Source organism: Symsagittifera roscoffensis, chromosome 6 (assembly GCF_963678635.1).
Source record: "Symsagittifera roscoffensis chromosome 6, txSymRosc1.1, whole genome shotgun sequence".
Classification (NCBI taxonomy): Eukaryota; Metazoa; Xenacoelomorpha; order Acoela; family Convolutidae; genus Symsagittifera; species Symsagittifera roscoffensis.
Window position 1 is genome coordinate 56,556,953 of NC_087067.1, and position 21,523 is coordinate 56,578,475.

General features: G+C 32.7%; 1 protein-coding gene across 1 annotated transcript in view; it reads right to left on the bottom strand.

The window, feature by feature from the left end:
- Window positions 1–4,517: 4,517 nt before the first annotated feature.
- The window catches only part of LOC134848471 (uncharacterized), a 28,817-nt gene continuing 11,811 nt past the window's right edge, over window positions 4,518–21,523 (bottom strand). Inside the window, exon 5 of the mRNA XM_063865937.1 lies at window positions 4,518–4,748. Coding sequence (XP_063722007.1) covers window positions 4,715–4,748 — 34 coding nt within the window. The 3' untranslated portion in view covers window positions 4,518–4,714. The remainder of the gene's footprint in view (window positions 4,749–21,523) is intronic.

Below are 21,523 nucleotides of genomic sequence, written 5' to 3' on the forward strand. Positions count from 1 at the left end.
CCATGGGCCGTCGGTTTCTTTTTTTGGTGCTTTAAAAGCTATGCTGAAGGGGAACACGTCTTTCACCTTATGAAGGGCATCCAAGTGAAGGAGAGAGAACTAGACTACACTCTATTCAAACAAAAGTGCCATGATGCTCTATGTGAATTTCATCACCTGAAAATGATTGTATGTGGCAACATAACAGATACAGCCGATTAAGCTCCTTCGACTGAACTCTGAGTGCAACGCTTAGATTCAGTCCTTCGAGCTGGAAATATTAAGTGATTGCTTAATGTTAAATGATTATAAAGGCATATTATCTACAGAATTTGATTTATACTCTTGATTCATATATCAACAAAACGAGCTTTGTAAAATTTGTTTTGCTTAACAGTGGTGAAACATTTTACTATTTTCTTTTGTTGTAAAAGATCTAAAATTGTTAGATTGCGGATTCATACCATATGGATCAAGTTAGTCTGGTTTTGGCTGAACTCTGCGTGCAACGCTTAGACTCAGTTATTCAGATCAATGTTTCGTGTTATTCATATATATTGAAAAATCATTTTCTGTATAAAATTTGAAGTTTTCTTTTAATTCAATATTTCAATGCAATAAGCTCTGTAAGTTCATGCTTTTAATAAAAATTGCCATTGACTATCACTTAGTTCCAGTTTACTTGATAAAGTTTTTCTTAAGTTTTTTTTTTCGAAAAAACGGGGCGAGCATTTTCGCGAAGAGAAAATGCGAGCCATATGCTTGTTGATATTCTGATTATCACTTTCATAGTATGTTTCCTATATATAATTTTCTTAAACCAAACGTTTTTTGTTTGTGTTCATAAATCTGAATAAAATTCTAATTTATGATTTTACGAGTTTGATTAGCGTTGAATGTAGGTTTAAAAAAAGGAATCAAAAGTGTTTTATCAAAACAACGATTTCATATTTGAAGAGTTTTTGATAAAAGTTTACTCAGACTAGCAACTAGGTTATGACTCGCTTTTTAACGAAGTTAACTGATATTTTTTACAAGCGTGAAGTTTTTGAGAACGACTTTATACTGATTTTATAGAGCACAATGAGTCATTTCAAACCACAAATGAACGTTCAAGACGCCCAAAATCTTACTATGGCAAGTTATGATGAAATCAATTTTTCACGATTAAGTGCCGTAGATGACCGCAAATCAAAGCGATTCTATATTAAAACAACTCATCTGCATGCGTCCAAGTAAAGAAAATGAAAGCTTGGACGATTATTCGAAACAGGAGTGGATCTTCGCTGAAAGATATGCCCTCCTGTGATAGGTTCATTGTACTAGGAGTTAATGGATCGCAGCATGTGGTTTTAATCTTCACACAAAATGCTCAGGAAAGCAAAATGCTGCTGCGTTATTCTGATCATCTCCATCCTGGCCATGGGGTATACTTGGTTAACCCTCAGTTAATGAATTTTATCGGTGACAACACGGTGGTATCTTCGAAAAACCCTCTGATTCCGTTTGCTGAAGATGTTGCGCCCATAAATATTCTGCCACCATGTAACATGGAAAAACCTCACAATGCATTTTTCAATTTCACCACCAACAAAATGCACTCTGCTTCGATAGATTCAGTATGTAAAGGCCGTTTCTGCGACAGTCAAAGCGAAAGAGCATCATAACCTTGTGTTGCCGCAGACTCAAAAAACCATTGGGTAATAGAATTTGTGTTCAGCTGCGAGGAATTTAACGACACGTCGAGAGATGATGTCGTGTTTTCGTCAAAAATAAAAACAGTTCTTTGTTCTGCCGCATATACTGAGCCTGCCACTTTCGGATTTCGGCATCGACACTCCATTAATGGAAGATAATGTTAGCAGCTTGATATTTAATGTGGTTTATTATTTTGACTAGAGTCGATAACCTGTCAATTATCATTTTAAGAAAATGCAACTTTCATTTGAGACTATTAAGATTGTACACAAAAATTCATGCCGTTTTTTAAAACAAATATAACTCTATGATTAGACACTAGAGCTATGTGAGCTGATCAATGATGGTCAAGGCTTCAGATTGAAGGGCCGGCTAAAACCTGATTTGAATGAAGAGGGTGTCACTACAATGAATTTTACACTTCATGTATCTTCATTGGAGCCCGCAACTGCTCTTGCCGATGCTCAGAAGGAATATATTTATGCAGGTTTTTTTCTACATTTGTGTTAAGTATATTAACCTTCATGATAACTTGATCGTATTATTTGGTTTTCACTCTTCGTGAAACTCTGCGTTTAAACGCTTAGATTTCATGAAGTAAAAAGGTTTGAAAGTTACATCAATAATTGTTTAATTAGGTGCAAACTCCACAACCGGGCCAGATATGGATTCCTAATCAATTGAAACAGAAAAGGATTTACAAACAGAGTAACGAAGTCATAGCGCAACTAAAAATGAAGGAATGATTTACAATTTGAGAAGAATTTCGATTATGGCATTTTTACATAAATTTGAAATTTCATGCTGTTTTGTGTGTAGCTGATAATTGCAATGCCCCTTAATTTGGAGTCTGCCGTTTTTAAGACGTTTCGACAACTTTGATTGAATATAATCAAATTGTAAAGGAAAGTTCGTCTGAATTCAATACTGGTTAAACTTATTTTGATTATAATGTTCAAATTTCTCTGTCGTCAAACATGTATCTGTTTCAAAAATTGAATCTTCATTTTAACATTGAGGTTTTTTGACATTTAGTTATAAATAATCATAAAATTGCGCCTGGATTTTGTAGCTTAGGCCTATAATAATCAAATTGAATCAATCCTGGAACATATTTAAAAGATTTGATAAATGCACCTGATATAAATTTAATGAAATATAATCAACCCGTACCAGCAAAATCGGTGTTAATGAAGGTTTTCCAGTACTTCTGGTGAAAATGTTAATAAAAAAAACAAATTTCGAAACAAAGAATGTTACGTGAACACAAAAAACACTGATTGAATACCCAACAAACTGAGTGTAATATTATTTACAAGACTAACATTCCATTAAACACAAAACAAAAATCAGAAAAACAAAAGTATAAACATTATAGCATCGCAAAAAAAATTGAGTTCAGCATTTGAATATGAAGCATAAAAGTATATTATTTAAACAATTAAATTTTGAGAAACTTCATGATGTTCTATGGGATTTTTGACTCGAACTTTATGCGCAAAATTAAAGACTCACTTCGAATTTTGACTCTCACCTTATTAAATTTTAATTCTGCTCTAAGGATTTCTTTCTACCTTTTATTGGCTTGGTGAACTAGTTTTTGAGTAGTTTCAACGGAAACATTTGTTTAATGCTCACTTATGGATCGCACAAAATGCTAAAAGTCTTAATTGCACTTGTGAAGCAGAGTGTTATAGTACAAACATTCTTCTTCTTCAATATAAGATCTTATCGCAAGGGCAATAATTTCAAGCATTTGCGAAGTATCAAGTAGCAAATTACATGATTTTTTTTTAAAAAGCTTTGGTCATAACTTTCTCGACTCTTTACCTGTACGTTCCTTAAATATCATAAAAATATCAAGAGCATTTTTTCAGAAAACAAATTTTGTTTATTATTATTATGATTATCATTATTGAAAGTAATCAAGTGACAGATAGTTTTTTGCGGTTTCCTGACTGTTTTTGCATTATGTTTTCATAACTCTTTACTTACATAACTACATGTGATAATTTTGGTATCACATAAGTTTGAGAAAACGAAAGTTAAATTTTTCGAGAAAACCAGCAAAAAATTACCTCCTTTTTAGGTAAAATTCGCTTTGCTTTTCAATACTTCAGCGCATTTCGAGAAAACTATAAAATAAAAAAAATTCAAAGCGCGTTAAAAAATTAAACCTACTATTTCTAATTTAAAATTATGCACGATTTCTCCCACAATTCACACTTTTGTTAATGGAAGCCTAATTTGCCTCAAATTTAATAACTGAACTTGATGTGAACAAGTGAACCTCACAAAAACCAAACTGCCATGAAAACCTTAATAAGAGGGAAAACAACAAGCTAAATAATTTCGTTAGTATCGTTAATTCTTTATTATGATATCGTTCCTTAACACTTAATAAATAAGACTCATATTGAGCTCCATAGCCTCTTTTCAACGAACACATAAAAAAGAAAGACCATTAGCCTAATTAATTATTTTTAAGTTTTTTTGATTGTTCAGATGAAAAACCAATTCGAAACTTCTCAATTTAAAAGTAATAACTTTTACATCAAACAAACAAATTATGAAAGTAAGAACTTTTACATCAAACAAACAAATTCTGAAAGTAAGAACTTTTACATCAAACAAACAAATTCTGAAAGTAAGAACTTTTACATCAAACAAACAAATTCTGAAAGTAAGAACTTTTACATCAAACAAACAAATTCTAAAAGTAATAACTTTTACACCGAACAAACAAGAAACAAAAACTTTTCAATTGAAAAGTAATAACTTTTACCTCAAACAAAGAAACAAATAATTTTCAATTTCATCAATTGTTTTGAGTATTGGTAAGTAATTTTGTCTATTCAGACTGAAAGAATTGTAGTGTCCAAATCTGATTTGCTTTTTTTCTCACTATAAATACAATAATCCTTGCGTGAAAGCAACTCGCTTCGGCTAATTGAATCCAATAGCCACTCCACGCGCAACAATGGTAGGCAGCACTCGTCTGCTAACTTTCTGGCATCGGGCGAGAAGTCATCATTCGCTAGGAGTATCCGGCGTCTATTTCCATAGCAGGCCTGTTACAAAATAACAGATGGTACCACTTAATTGGTTGAATGTGTACAGCGGGTTCTCAAATATGAAAACTAGCTTAGTACAACAATAAATTAATACCAAAAATCAATTTCACCTGTATTAAAATAAAACAGTCACCAGCAAAAAAAGTCAATGAAGCCAAAAACACCGAAAAAACGACTTTTGAAGAAAACCAATACAAATTTAAAAGCGTAATTTTCAATATTTGAAATAATGGACTTTAATATCAGATTTAGCAAGTAGTTTTCGAGAATAGTGACGAAATTTCTTTGAAAAAGGTAAACATTTAAAAAAGAAGTTTTTCTGAAAACCATAACAGCTTTGTATAAAAAAAACAGGGTAAAACAGATAAAGCAGGGAAAAGCCAAGCGCCATGTTAGTTTTAATGAACGATCAACCACAGTATCAACAGGTTAGTGAGTTAGTTATGAGGCGTATAACTCATAGAGTGATTTCGGATAGGGTACACCGTCTGCTCGTCACGCAATCTTATTTTCGGCCAGCTAGATTCGTGCAACTTCTTAGTCTAACACCGATCCTAATCTTACTCTTATATCTACTAGTCTCAGGGTGTTTAACTAGTCTCTGCTAGGCTTAATAGATCTAAAGTATACTGGTTTTATTGCGGCTGCTGAAGTTCTCGAGGAGAGGTAACTAATCTCTAAGTTAAATTCAAATCTCTCTGGTGCTGAAATTACAAGTAATTTCAGCACTTACAAATAAGTGGGTTGTTAGTTAGATGGATTATGATTGGTTAATATTAAATACTTTACAGTGGTAAAATATCTAATTTATATGAAATAATAAAATGTAGTTTAGATCAGGTTCCACCCATCCAGGGTTTACAGAGTTTTTGAGTTTTATCTCTTTTCTTCTGCAATTGAAGGATGGATGATGAACGTTGGTATTTGGCGAACATAAAATTTCTTGTCCGGTTTCTCCTTCAAGAGAAACGTTCCAGAACGCTGGAATGATGGACATGAAGTTATCGTCTTGTCGTTCGACAACGAATGCGATCACCAATGAAATCAATCCGATTTCAAAATGGTTTGCTATGTCAGGTTTTTCTGTATAAGTGGAGAACTGTCTTGTGTTCAGCCTCGTTTGGGAATGGCGTGAAAATCGTGTTTGGAAGGAATGCCTTGTAACTCGGATCGATACGTATACTTGAGCATCGAGGTGGTCATTGCTCAGGTTCAATTTGAGTCGTGATTGTGGACGGCATGTCGATTGTCTTTTTAGCCATTCTTTTGTTCAAGTGTGATGTGATCGTCTAGTCTTTGGATGTTCGTCTTTGTTGTTGTGTATGATCTATGTACTGCATATTATAAATTACATTTTATAGATTTTTGTTAATTTGGTTTTTAGTCATGATTCTAGTTAGCGTTTTTCGCAAAAGCGTCTTATTTTAGTTCAGTTATTTTGAAGAGTTACTCACCCTTGAGTACCTCTTATTAAAAATAGAAGTGTGGTCACAAAGCGTGAGTGTAGCGCGGTGGGTTAGGCCGGCTATAAGCATGCTCAGGACGTCCTCTCTGGTGGGTTAGGCCAGGAGTGGGAGTATGATTTCGTGCTGTTTCTTTGAGGGGTCCTGTTTTGTGATAACCTTTTATGTTGGTTTTTTCTGGTCTTTCCTATGTTACTTTTGGTTGTGTCCTTTTTTCAAAAAACAAATTGTTTTTGGTCTGGGTTTGTCTTTCGACTTTTTTGTGTTTTATTATTTCTTTCTTAGACTTTGTAATAGTCTTCAAAAGAATAAATTATCCAGTTTTAAACTGGGTTAATCCGGTTTGGGTACCGTTGGTTGTCTTTTCTTAGTCATGCTGTTATTTTGATGAGTTATGGTATTTAGTAAGCTGCATTGGTTAGTTTAGCGTAGTGTATAACTCCATTCCAACCGGGTTAAGCAAAAGTTGGAAACTTGTTATCGGTTGTTTGAGTTATTGTTAGTGAAAGCTTGAAACATAAAATCATTATTTCAAACAAAACTTCGTGGGCGAGCTGTGCGAGTATGGATAGAATTCTTGTGCGAATGAATGAAAACATTGAAAAGGTTAGTACTGCTTTCTCATTTTATGAATTTATTGCTTGAAATTTGAAATTTACTACATTTGGGGAAATTTTAATTTATAAATTTTCATCGTATTTGAATTTTACTGCTTCTTGGGGAAATAATTTATAAATAAAATTACTACATTGGGTATGAATTTTACTACTTTATTTGGTGCGAAAAATTTAGTATAGCAAAATAGTTTTAGCAAATAAGTTTTAGCAAAAGAAATTACTAGTTTTGTATTCTAATTTAACAAGTTTGTATTTTTATTTCTTTTTCTGTTTTTGTAGATGATGGTAGTAAGAAGACTAAAAAGAGAATTGAAACATTTATAAAGAATGGCTAGTACAATTTGAATTATTAGTTAAATTTATTTGAATTATACTTACCTTAGTCATCGGGAAAAAAGCCATGGGGGAAGATATCGAGAATCAAATCGGATGTTGTTAATAATTTGGCTATTATGCGAATGACGTTTTTAGTTTGAAGCAGTGGCCAAAGCAATTGAAGTGCTTTGATGGTGTTTAGTTCTTCGGTGCCTACTGCGAACTCATGAGGTGTGTTTTGTATTAAGTTGTAAATTTTGTGATTATATTTAGTATTATGAATGAATTCTAGTATGGGAATTTCAATAGGTTGGATGAACTCATGCGGGATAATGAAGGGTCTTGATTCTTCATCATTGAAGGTCTTCGTGAGGGGACATAATATATACATTTGGGTAATGGGGTCATAGTTACGGAGGATGCCGTGGAGGTTAGTAATTTTAAAGCAATATGTAAAATTAAGAAAAAATGGTGATGTGTATTTCGAGTTAATGAATTGAAAACGATGGTGGGGTTGTCGTGATGGTGTAAGTCAAAATGGTTTTTTATAAAACGATAATATGTATAAGTATGTGTTTGTTTAGTGCGTAACATTATGTCATGGGAACAGTGCAAATCGCGTTTTTGTGGTGAAAGAAAGTGAAAGGTTAGTGAAAATAACTGAAATATATCATAGAAGCTTTCGTTTGCTTGCATGTCAATCAGTGCTTCAGAAACTATATGATCGTGCTTTTATCAAAAAAATTAAGAGTAAGAAGATATGGTGTTTTAATAAAAAATTTTTCAGTTAGTTGTGGGTTTGCAAAAGGATCTTCATCAAGAAATTGAACTTGGTTAGGGCGTATGATGTTGTTGTCGTAGTATTCAATGGAGAAATCGTTAGCTCGGGGTGCGGTGAATATTTTAAGTAACTTATTAAATCCAACATATGTAAATTTTCGAGGTGTTAGTAGTGTTGTGAGTCTGTATAATAGAGTTTTGCTTCTTTCATTATCTTCATGTGTATTATTGAGTGGTATAGAAAGAGGGTTAGTATAGTGGTAATACGCTGTCCAAGGAAGTGTTGGCATTAAAACGTGCTCATCAACAAAATTTCTGGTGTCATTAGTAGTGATGGTAGATGTATTTAAAGTGTACTGTGGAAACGAGGGTAAGGTTATTTGAAGGAAGTTCTTTGTATTTGTGTGTTCTGGGTGGTTGATATACTCTTTGGCTGTTCCGGGTTTGGTTGTGAATGGGTGATGTGGGAATTTTCGTTTAAAAGTGCGGTAAGCTCGGTTAAGGTTAGTGGATGTTTCAGTAGATGTGGATGATTGAGCTTATGATGGAGTGTTATCTGATAGCGGTGTGGGCGTTGATGTAGTTGATGATGTTGCTGTGGATGACAATTGGTGGATGTTAAGAGTATGGGGGTATGTTAATTGTTGTTGTAACGTAATAAAATTATCGAGCTCTTCGGAGATTTGGACAGTATCTGGGGAGTTATTATTTGATCTTTCAGAGGTGAATGGGGAATAGGTTGGGGTTACTTGGGAAGCATAAGAGGGAGTAGAAATGGATTGGAGTGGATGACTGGTTTGGATGGGTTGAAAGGGGGGTTGCGAAAAAACTGATGGGTTGGTCTGGGTATAGGTAGAGGGAGATGGTTCGAAGTTTGCAAATTCGTCGGGAGTTTCGATGTCGGAGTTGTTAAATTGTGATATGGTATAAAAAACTGAGTTAGTGTCTGAATTCGTGCTAGATGGTATATTAATAACTGGAAAATCGGGTGGTGGGAAAGCGAAAAGTGGAATAAATGGGATTGGATTTGGAGGTTGGCTGGGTGGGAATTTGAGCGATGGAGGGCTCCAATTTGTCGGCTCAGCGTGGGCTAAAAAAATGATTATGTTGAGACTGAAAAGTGGTGGTATGGGGTTGTTCAATAATTTGTTCATATGTATTATCATTTTGTGAATGATTTGTCGTTATGTGTTGAATGGGGCGTTGTGCTGTATTTCTGAAATTTGGATTATTGGTGATTGCTAAGTTTCGGAAATTTCGGGGAACTAATGAAAATGGATGGTTTTGTGGTAGGGCTGGTACTTGTGGTGCTGTGTCTATATTATTATGTTCTTCGTCGTATGTATTCGGTCTTGTGGCTAATTTTGTGTTATTTTCTTTCATTTGTGCGTCTAAAAGTATTTTATTTATTGATGATGAAAATATTCCAAAAAATCCCGCAAAAATATACGTGCTAAGCTTGCTTGGCGGTTTACTTGTGTGTGTATAGCACATGTGTTATAGATTCCTTTTAATAGTGAGAAAAGAAATACTATAAAATTAAACATAGCGTATAAAATAGTCAATCTTCGTAAGATGTAATAGGGCCATCCTAGAAAGGCGAGAATTTCGTTTTTCAGTTTTACAAAACTAAAAATATCTATAGGTGAAATATCTTGGGGTCTGAATTTTTCAACGTTTAAATATGTAATCTTTAATATCCTTAAAATATCCGCTGTAGTCTTGTGTATAAATGTCTGCGAATCCTGCGGTTTCGGCAAGTTTTCTTTAATTTTGGTCGATTGATTGTAGTTGTATTGTATCCATTTGTGTGAGTAATTCTTGAAATAGCTGTGTTCTAATGTGATGTTATATGTCGGATTTAGATTATATACCAATTGATTGTAAATCAATGTTGGGGTTGCGGGGAATAGCTCGGATGCTTTCGGGCGAAAACTTTTTTAGTGGTTGCATTAATGTAGGATATGGTGTGAGTAGATTATCTTCGTCAGGGTTCAATTGTACGACATTGTGGCTGTTTTCTGATCCACATGGAACTGCGGTATCCCAAAAATATGTTCGTCTTGAAAGTGTATCGACAAAATGTACTTTATTTTTGTAGAATATGGGGATTCTTTTATAATAACGTTTATCTTCGAAAACATATAAGGGTGATACTTTTTTAGTGCAAGTATAAAACCATAATAGGTTTCCTTCAACGTCAAGAAAATTTGATCTATTTCCTGATAATAAATATCCTGCGTAGGGTATTTTTAATACTGCTAATGCTAGTGATTGTAAAATTTGTGTTCTTTCTAATTCGCACAATTGATGAAGTGTTTCTAATTCGGAGAGTGACATTTCTTGAAAAACTCTACTAATTGTGTAGTCTAATTTCATATCTAAGTGAATATCGTAGTGGATATTACCGAAATATGTACTATTCATTAGTGATAATTCTTGTAAACGTGTGCTTCTAGTGTCATGGGGCTTTAGATGTCCACCAGGTTGACCATTACTTTTTTGAAAATTGACTGGTATATATGGTGTTCGTTCGTTTAGAGGATGACTTGTGGCATAAGGGTCAATTTTTACTTTTCCAGTGGTCATGTCGAAACCTTTTTCGTATTCAACTAAGATTTCAGAATATTGTGTTTTGTGAAGTGGATTTCTGTATTTGCATGCTAGTTCTGTTTCTTGATATATTTGAAAACGGGTTAATTTATTTTCTATATTATGGATGTTTCGAAAATCATTACTTCGTTTTCGTGATGGATTTACTTGTTCATATGGGATTGATTGTATGAAATATTTTTCGTGAAATTTTATCATTCGAGCGTGTATTTTTGCTACTTGAAATGTTGTACATGTATCTTCGGGGAACCAAACAATTGTTGCTTGTGTTCGTGTTGTAGGGTCACAATAGCCTTGATCGTTTTTACAGGGTAATCTAATTCCTTGATAGATCATTGTGTTGTCAGATAAATCTCGTGTGAGTTGAATTTTTTCGAGGTGTATTTTCCAATCGAAAAACATTATTTCTTGATATCCTTTATTTTTTGTGTCTGCTTTGCAGTTCGATGGGTTATTTATACCAATTTGTGGTATCCAGTGTTTATCGTGTATATCATAAGTTAATCTTCCGTGTGCGCCGTTGTATGGATATTTTTCGTCTAGTTTAATATGTCCTTGATATCGTTCAAGTTCTGCTTGGTGTACAGAATCTGCAAAGACTTTGAAATTAACTATTTGCATGTCTGAGTGTTTATTTTTTGTTATGTTCAATCTGAGTAGTTCATTTTTCAAATCATTGGGGTTAAGATGTAAAAGTCTTTCTATATTGCTTTGATAAAATGATTCGTGATCAAGTCGGTTTTTATTTCCGTTGGAAACTTGTGAACAATGTACTTTCTTTTCGGAAAATGTTGCTGTAAATTTATATCCTGTGATTGTCGTTGCTCGGGCTTTTGAATATAATGTTGCCATTAATTTGTAGTTTCTATAGCTTGTGGTTCTGTTTTGTATTGTGTTACTTGATTGATTGCATATTTACGTAATTTTTTTTGTTCGTTTTCTTCACAATCATAATGTGTTACTTATAAATCTTGGGGTCCTGCGCGAGGAGATGGATTTGTATTTTGTTCGGAAAAAATTAGAAAAAGAAGGTGTTGAAATGTTAACACCTTTAAAACATACATGTGTATGATAATCCGGAATACGGGTTATAGAATGTTATATATCCAATTGTGTTTTTTGTATATCTATCGTATTTATATATTACTTCAGTTGTTATAAAAGGTGGTGAAAGAGTTTGAGCTGTGGTATTTGGTGGACTTAATGGGTAGTGGTGTTGTACAATATTATTAATTTTGACTGTTATTTCGAACTTTAATTGAAGACTGTTTTGTTGTAATATTTGAACGTTGTGTTTTCGGATATCTTCGTGGATATCTTGTCTATATTGTAATCTATTAAGTGCCCAGCTGTGAAGTCGGTGGCTTTCGTTATGTTTTGTCCGAATAGTGGGGGAGGTGGTACGAATGTATTCCAATCTAATCGTAGGGGTATATTTGTTGTTTGTTCTCTATATCGAGCGTCAAGATTATTTGGAGAATTTAAAGGGAAAAATGATGGTAATATTTGACTTATTGATGGTGTTGAGGGGAGTGATAATGTTTCTGGTAAGTATGATATTGTTGTAACTGATGAGGTATCTATTGGGTCGTTTACTAAATTTGGTTCTCCTTGCGGATAAGATTGTGTTGCCCAATAAGGTAGTCGTTAGCTGGTGTTTGGGGGGTTAAAAGGATTTTCACGCATTTGTGCGGATGTTGGTGTTGATCCTAGATAGTCTGAGCGAATATTAGGTGTACTTTGCTGTGATGTAAGTGTAGGGGTGTCTGGTATTGTTATACTAGAGGTTTCTGAACTTGATGGTGTTGGTGATTGAGGAATGCTAAAAGTAACTCAAGGAGTTTGAATATTTCTATTTCGTCTTGGGTGTATAATATGTCTATTGACTTCAATTGTATTTTGATTTTGACTAATATGTCTAACTCGATTTAAATCTTGTTGTAATGTAGGGTACAAGTTATATGTTGGTTCACTTAGTGATGCTTGTCGTTGAACTGGTTCTAGTGGTTCAGATAAGCGGGCATGTTGTTCAAAAGTGTACGGGTTATCTTGAAATGAAATACGTGTGGATGTTTGGGGGTTTTGGGTAGTTGTAGGTGTTGTTGGGTTTTCTTGGGGAGATGTCGGTGAAGACTGCTTTGGTGGTGGTTGGTTAGCAATTTTGGAAGTGTGTCCAATGGATATATTTTTCAGTGGGAAGATTTATGTTTATTATAATATTCTTCGATGAATAGAATTAAAAGGATTGTTGCTAAGGCGAATGTGACTATCGCTTTCTTTACACATTTGCACATTGTCATAATTAGGGATGATAAAAATGTTATGAAAATTATTAATAATAAAAAAATATCTGTTCTACTAAAAATTGTTCGTATCATTTAAATAGACTTTAAGTTATCGTACCTGTAAATGTGGTCAATGAGTTGTGAAAATTGTAAATATATTGCAAATAGGACGTAGAAAATTAAAAATATGTTACAAAAAATTATTAAAAGAACTGTAAAAGCTTCAAAAGTTTCAAGAAAAAATGTTATTAAAAGTTTAAAGAGAATGAAAAAGTTTGTGAAAAAGTTTAGAAATAGGTTTTTTTTAGAGTAGCGACTGTTAGGGAGAAAAGCATTTAAGAAATGATTTGTTTGTCGAATATTTTTTGAACTTCTGGGGCGAAATTCAAGTGTGGTCGGATTATTTATTGATTTTTTGACAAGTGGGTTGAGTTTCCTGAAAAATTTGTTGGGGGCTTATTTTATGGTGCTCGGTATGTCTTCTTTGCTTTATTTTTATTTGATGGGTAATCTGGGATATTTTTTTTTGAAATATTTGTACTTTAGGCCAAATGATCATGGTCTTTTTCTACTTTAGGCTAATTTGCCATTTTTGGTTGGAGGGTTTTTGAGGTCTAAGTTGGGAAAATATTGTTGATCTTTGCATCATTAGATAGGGGAGGGTTGTAATATTATCATGATATTTATTTTAGTTGTCAAGTTTTAGCGAGTTGCTTATTTTTGACCTGGAGGTTGTAAAGTTATAGTTATAGATATGCCTGGAGATTAATATCTATCGGCTAGTAGGTTGTTGTTAGAGACATCGAAGGTGACAGTTCTGAGCGAATCCTATTGGTTGAATTTGAACTAGAATTGTTGCGTATGTTTCAGCATGTTATTTTGAAAATATGAAAGTTTAAAATGATTGAGAAGTGTACGAATTATTATCTTTTTAAAGAGGTTAAAGTTTATTTTTGAAATTCAACTTTCTTTAATATTTTAGATTGCGGTATGAATGTCTTGTAATTTTTTCGTGGTTGCTTTCTAAGTCGTAATGATTCTCTATGTTCGGATTTTTCTTTTTGTTCTTGTGGCAAGATTTTTTCTATCAGTTTCCTATTTTTTCTTTCTTTTTCAGATTTATTTGGATCTGGTGTTTTTCTGCTTTTATGAATTGTGTTTTCTTTTTGACTTTGTTTATGATGATTATCATCAATTACATTTGTTTTTTGTTCTATTTGTGTATTGTTTTGAATAATTTTTAAACCGGTGAAAGAATATAATTGGGTTAATTCGCGCAAAGCGTATTCTTTCGGTTAGTAAGGTAATAAATTGTTACGATGTTGAACAATATCTTTTTTAGTTGAATCTGTGAGTTTATATCTTACTTCAGTGGGTTTAGCAATTATTTGGTATGGTCCTTTTCGAAGTGGTTGTAATTTTTTGGAGATTCCTTTTTGTGTATTGAAATTTTGTATTAAAACAAAGGTTTAGATTTTTAAATCTGTGGCTGGCATAAAACGTGATTTAATTTGATTATTAATGTTTTGCCTTTGTAACAATTTCTTTGTTACATTTTGGTAGATTTCGTTGTGTTTTTTGTCTCTATTCGGTATGTGTACCAGAGCCTAATTTGAGAATTTGTGGTTGATGAAAATGATCTTCATCGTGTGTTTGTAATGGTAGGTTGTAGCATATTGAATCTTTGTTTGGTTTGCAATAACCTTGTGCATTTTTGTGGGCATTTGCTGTGAACATTATTGGTTTTTGGATAAAAACCATTTCATATGGCGACATTCCTAAAGTTGTCATTATTTGCGAGTTATATGATAAGGGAAACAATTTTACATCTGCTGACCATTCTGTGTATCGTGTATCATTTCCATTTATGATACATCTAAGATTTTCTTGTAATGAACGGTTCATACCTTCGACTAATCCATTTGTCCAAGGTGCGTGAGATGTACGTGGTTTATGTTTAATGTTATATAAGTGGCATAGTGTAATGATTTCGTTATTAATGAATTCTGTACCGTTGTCTGTGACTAAGATTTCGGGTAGTCCAAAATTAGCTATCCAATGTTCGTAGTTTGTTGTGTAAGCGTAATAAGCATTACAGTGTGGTACTGGATTGAGTGCTACATAGTGTGTAAATGCATCAACAATAACCATAATGTATGAATTTCCTTCAGAGGTTGGTGAAATTGGTCCTTTTGTGTCGAATGAAATTCTATGGTTGAAATATAAACTTTGTTCTTTAAAATCTTGTTTTTGTGCTATTTGTGTTTGATTTGGATAAGGTTTGTTTAATTGGCATATTATACAATCATTGTATAATACTTTTATCCAAATTGGGGCGTTTGGAAAATAAAAATTTTGTGTAAAATTCGAGTATGTCTTTTCTGATCCGGAGTGTCCTTTTGTATTTTGCGTATGGGAGATGTTGAACGCTATTAGTATCATACTTAAGGGAAGACAGGGGACTTTAGAATCATCTAATTGATATTCTAAAAGGTCTGTATTTTCGTTTATTGTTGTGTTGTTAAATTTTCGAAAATATCGGAGGCGTGTTTTGTTTCCTAAAATGGTTGTATCAGCTTTTGCTGGTTTTGTTTTGTATTTGTGCCATGATTTTAGTTGTCTTATAACTGGGTCAAGGTTTTGGTATCGCTTTAAAAGTTCAAGTGTCATTTTTTCTGTTGGTGGTAGAAAAATATTTTCAATTTCTAGTTTTGACAGGGGGATTGTATCAAGTGGGTCGTGGAGAATAAAAACTTGATTTATCGTGTATTTTGAGTCATTTATTTGTGGTCCTGATAAGTTTATATTATCGGTTAAATTCTCCTTTTCAATTTATGGGAAAAGGTCTTTTTATGTGGTTGTTGTTTTATTTTCTTTTGTTGAGTGTTATTTTTTATCCAATGTGAGTATGGAATTGGCTTAAACGTAGATGTACCCAATAAATCAACTTCATAGTGATTATTTTGGCAATCTAGGTACAGTGGGAAATGTTGTAAATTATTTATTTGTGATTGATCAATGTCGGTTTTTACTGCATATTTGCATTCTAATTGGGGTGACGTTTCATCTTTCGCGAGATAAACTTTAATATTTTTTGGTATTTCAACTGTAGTTTTTCGTGTAAGTAGTTCTGGTGGTGTATTTTTACTTAATGTATCTGGTAATGCAAGGTTTTTTCCTGCTGTCCAAACTATATTTAAACTTGGAAATTTCATTAGGATTAATTGAAATCTATAAACTCTATGATTTGGTTTTGACTTTTGTGTAAAAAGAAATATAATTGGTTTATGATCTGTAAATAGAATTGTTGGGTGTTTTGATCCAAGTATTAGAAATTCATATTCTGTAAGTGTGTATATTATAGCTGTGCATCCTCTCATTAGAGTGGAGAGTCGTAACTCAGCTTGTGTAAATAATCGTGGATTTGCTGATATAAGATTCATTTTATTTGTTCCACTATGTGATTGTAATAATGCTGCGCCGATGCCAAAATTTGAAGCATCGCACATTGCGTAAAATGGTTGGTTCGGATCTGGAATGGTGTTTGAGATTTGTTCTGTTAAAAGTTTTTCAATTTCGTCGAATCGTGTTTGATGTTCAGTGGTCCATTCAAAATTAGTTTGTTGTCTAAGGATGTTATAAAAAGGTCTTAAGTATAATTGCATTTTGTAAACATATTTACTTAAAAAATTCAACATTCCAAGGAATTCTTGGATTTTCTTTTTATTTGTTGGTGGTTGGAGTTTTTGTATTGCATCAATGCGTGATTTTAATGGAGTGATAGTGTTTCGTTCAATATTACGTCCTAAAAATTTAACGCGTGTTAAGAAGAAATGTGATTTATCTGGGGCTGCTTTCAGTTTTTGGTTCTGAAGTATTTTGTGATATTGTTCCAAAACTGTAAACATTTCGTCTTTAGTTTGTGATTGTATGAAAACATTATCTAAATTTGTGATTGCATTTTTCTTGAGTATTAAAGGTCTAAAAATTATACTCATGAAGGCTGAGAAAGCTGCTGGTACTATGGATATTCCATAGAATAATCGATTAAATTCATTTTGTTGATTTCCAATTATAAATTGTGTTAATCGTCTTGATTGTTCATCTAGTGGCATTTGGTTGTAAGCACTATTCATATCTGCGGTTGTGAAGAATTTACCATTGATCTTTGTTAAAATAACTTGTATTGGTTCTATAGGCCAATTACATTCTGATTCATCAATTAGTGAATTGAGATATCTAGCGTCTAAAACTATTTTTAGTGACTCACCTCTTGCTAGGATGATAACAGGGTTTATAAATGTGTTACCTTTTGGTTGTTCTTCCTTATTTACTGGTGAGACAATTTCGTATTGTTCTAAAATATTAAGTAATCTTTTGACCTTGTCGTGTAAGTGAATTGGTACTCTGCTTGCTCTTTGTTTTTTGAAAACTGCGTCAGGTTTTAATGGAAGGTGTAAGGATGAGCTTATTTTTCCAACGTCAAATTTTTATGTTGCGTAAACTGATGAATATTTTATTAGTTGTTAAGCTACTTTATCAAATTCATTGTGTTATTTGTGAATGTTGAAAATTAAACATTGTTAAGAATTTTTGTTGTTCTTTTGTATAATTTGTTGTGTTGAATGTTGGTTTAAAATATGTGGTTTTTGTGAAATAATCTGTATTTCTTTTTTCATTGCTTATTATATTATTTATAGACAATTCTTCATCAAAAATTGTTGATTGGCAAATATCTAATAGTTGTAATATATTATTAACTCTGTATGCTATTCCTTTCACAGGTGAAGTTGTAGCATTTGTTTCACAATATCCTTAGAGTCCTAAGGGTATTGTTATTCTATTTGGTGTATTATTATACACGTGTAAGGAAATAAAATCAGAATTTGTGTTTTTTACATATTTTATAGATGAGATGGTTATTTTGAAAAATTTGTGAATGGGTCTAAATTCGAAATCTGACATGAAAAGTTGTTGTCTATTTTGACTTTTATCATACTGGTGAACTTGTTTTATTGAAAAATTATATACGTTTCCTGATAACGTTTTCAGGTGTTTTCGTTCATGATTATAAATAGGGTAGAATTTTGAGAAGAATGGTGGTTGTTTGTTTAATCTTTGAAAGAATGTTAAGGCTGTGTTTTTCTCTCTTGTATATTTATCTTTTATATGGAGTTTACTATTTAAGATGTTTATTGTGGGTATATATTTTGTGATGAATGGGATTCCAATGATATTGTGTTTAATATCAGTAATATGAAATGTTTGTTTGAATGGTTTGTTCAAAATTTTGTTTTGTTCCATTGTTCTTGTGGGAACAAGGGACAATTGGATTTTTCCATAATTTACTAATGTTGATCCTTGTGCTGTTGCTAGTTTACTAGATGTTTCGAGGGGTTTTAGATTCGGATGTAGTGTTCTGATTTCATTTCATGTAGGGATGTTAATGATATTTGACTCTGCTCCTGAGTCTATTAAAAAATCAATTTCAAGATCTGGTGGTTGAAATTTTTTATTTTTGGGCTTTCTAAGAGAAATGGGATTGTCCAAATTTTTCCTCGTGGTTGTTCTTTTTGAACGTTTTGATAAATATGATTAGTTGAGCATTGATTTTCGTTATTTCTATTAGGTTTAATAACAGTACTAATTTCGTTTAGTTCTTTAGTAACTTGTGTATTATGATTAGTTGGTCCCATATAATAATTATTCAAAAGTTCTAATTGTATTTCGTATATAAGTGATCTGAAGGGTTGTTCGTATATGATAGGTTCATAGTCATTTTCGACTGTTATCATATTTACTATCATTGTATTATCTGTATCACTTTCAGTATCTGTTGATTCACAATTTATGTGGTTTAATTGTGATTCATTACTTTCCGAATTATCAATACCTGGGGGGTCTGAAGTTGTTTCTTCGTTTGATTGTACTTGATTGATTTGTCTTTGATGCTTTGGTGTGTTACTTCTATATCGATGTTGAGAATCGGGGTAACGGTTATTATTCCTATGAGGTGACTGGGAATAATTTCTTGTTATAACTTGTGACTGGGTTGTTATAACTTGAGTTCAGATTTCGTGAATTATTTCTTGATCTGTTCTGATAGTTATCATTTGATCTATGATAATTTGATCTATTTTACGAGTTGTTTCGTGATCTATTGTTTGGATAATTTTGATTTCGATTATTTGAATAACTTCTATTTCTATTGTTTGAATAATGTCTATTTCTATTATATGATGAATTTTGTGATCTGTTGTTGGAATAGTGTCTATTCCTTGAATTTGATTGGAACTGGATGCAGAAACAAATTGTGTTGACTTTGAATTTGATCGTGGATAGTTGTTTCGACTATTCGATCGATTATATCTGTCTTGTGAGAAGTTTCGTGAATTTCTTTGTTCGGGTGATCTACCTCTATAACTAGAATTATATGGTGATTGATTCCTAGAATAATTTGAATGTTTTGGAAGTGGTTTTACGGAGCTATTATTACTATGTATATTTTTGTTTGGTAGGTTTTGATCTTTTTTCATGTATTGATAAAATGACTTATTTGGTTCTTTTTGCTTTTGAGGTTTATTTTGATTGTCTTGTTGTTTTTGTCTACATTCGGAGATACTGTGTCCGTATCGTCGGCAAAAATTACACCATTTTTTGAAAGATGGTTTACCTTTATAATTCGGGTTCTTTTCGTAGATATTTAGTTTTTCAGTGATTTTTTCAGATAGATCTATATCTGATTCCTGTATGTTATTTATATGTGTTGTATTTGTTTCAATGTGATTTACATACTGTAGTTTTAAATTCTCTGTTTCTTCAAGTTTCATTGTGATTTCTGCTTGTTCTAATTTATCTACTAGTTTTCTAAAATCTAAATCTGGTTCTCGAATTGAGGAGAGATGAGATGCTCTTTTCTTGATAGCGATTTTTCTGAGTTGTGGTGTTAAGGTCATCATTAAAATTTCTGTCATTTTTGTATTTTTGTAATCGTGTGTATTAGGTGAATATGCTTTTCGAACTAGTGTTTCGATTCGAACTGCTAGTTGTTTAATTGTTTCGTTAGGTAATCGACAAGGTAATCATTGCACAAAACTCTTTGATGTTGTTTGTTTCTTTCAGAATCAAACATTTTTGAAAATTCTTGTGTGAATCTTTTCCAATCTGATTTTATGTCTATAGACAATACTGAAAACCGTTTTTGGGCTGCGCCATCTAGTGTTGTTTGTATAACGCTGTGCGTCTATGTATCCAATTTTGATGGAGTGGTGTATTAATTGGTTCGGGTCCTATATTCAAAACAAAATTTGCTGTGACTGCGTTTAGGTAATCTTCTACTGAGTATTCAGGATCTGTTCCTGTGAATACCATTAATGGTTTATTTGATGTTTTTGACGATCCTTCCATGAGGTATGGATTCATCGTCATTTGTAGTGATTCTGCGGCATTTGGTATTTGTGAGAAGTTTGTAAGCTGATTTTTTGTTATTTCGTGTTGTTGTAGGTAGTATGGTAAAGGTATTTCATTTTGCATCTGGGTTGGTTGATAGGAATGCATAGTCATTGGGTTTTGTGATTGTACAGGTTGAAAAGATTAAGTGTTAATTGAATTTTGTATATGCATTGGTTGGTGATTTTGTATATCTGTTGGGTTTTGTGGATCAATTTTCATATTTTGGGATGGTTGAGATTGTCGCGGTCTTTGTGTCCGATATTCTTGTGTATATGGTGCAAAAATATCTGGTTGATAATAATCATCATCATCAGATGATAAATAATTCGTATAATAAGGTGTTTGTTGTTTATTTTTATTTTGTTGAAAAAATGGGTAATTTTCACTGTGATCTTGTGGAGGGTGTGAATTGTTTTGAAAATTTCCTGAATTGGTTGATGTATTTGGGAGATTCCAATAGTTAGAACATACGTGGTTATTATTTTTTCGATGAAGCTGGTTTGGTTTTGATGAATGTGTGTAATTATAGTTATATTCTGCAAAATTGCTTCTTGTGAACGTTTTTCGTGGTCGTGACGGTTTTGTCATTGGTCTATATGTCTGGTAATCCATATGTGAATACTTAGGAGCAATCGAGGGTTTAACGGTTGATTGTGAGGTTACTTGTGGTAATGTTGTATTTCTATTTTTTGGTGTTGCAAGATTTGGATGTATTGGTGAGATACTTTGTTGTGTAGTTGTGACTGTTGTGTGGACTATTTCTTCATTTATGAAGTGTGATGGTGTCTGAACATCTTGTTGTGTAAGATTTCTAGTTCCAATGAGGTTTTCATGATGTATTACTGTTGAATTCAAGCTAATATTTTGTGTGTCGGGTAAAAATGTTTTATAATTTAAAGGTGTTGCATCGATTGTTAATGGTATTATTCTTACATAATCTGTGTGAAGAGATATTGTTTCTATTGCCTGACTTGAGATGTCTACAGGAAAATTTAAAAAGGCTGGATGAGACCATTCAGGGTCCCAAACGTAATCTGATTGATCTGCAATGGCAGTGTCGTCATTTGTACTTTGGGGTCTAAAGTTTTTTTCTTGCTTGTTCAATTAAGTCGATATTGTGTGTGAAATAATCAATTATAAACCATGCTAGTATTTTTTGTATATCATGTTTAGTATTTTGTGAAACATCATTATTTGTAAAATTTTCACGAATTGCGTTTAAAAATGTTGAGAATGCGGCGATTTCG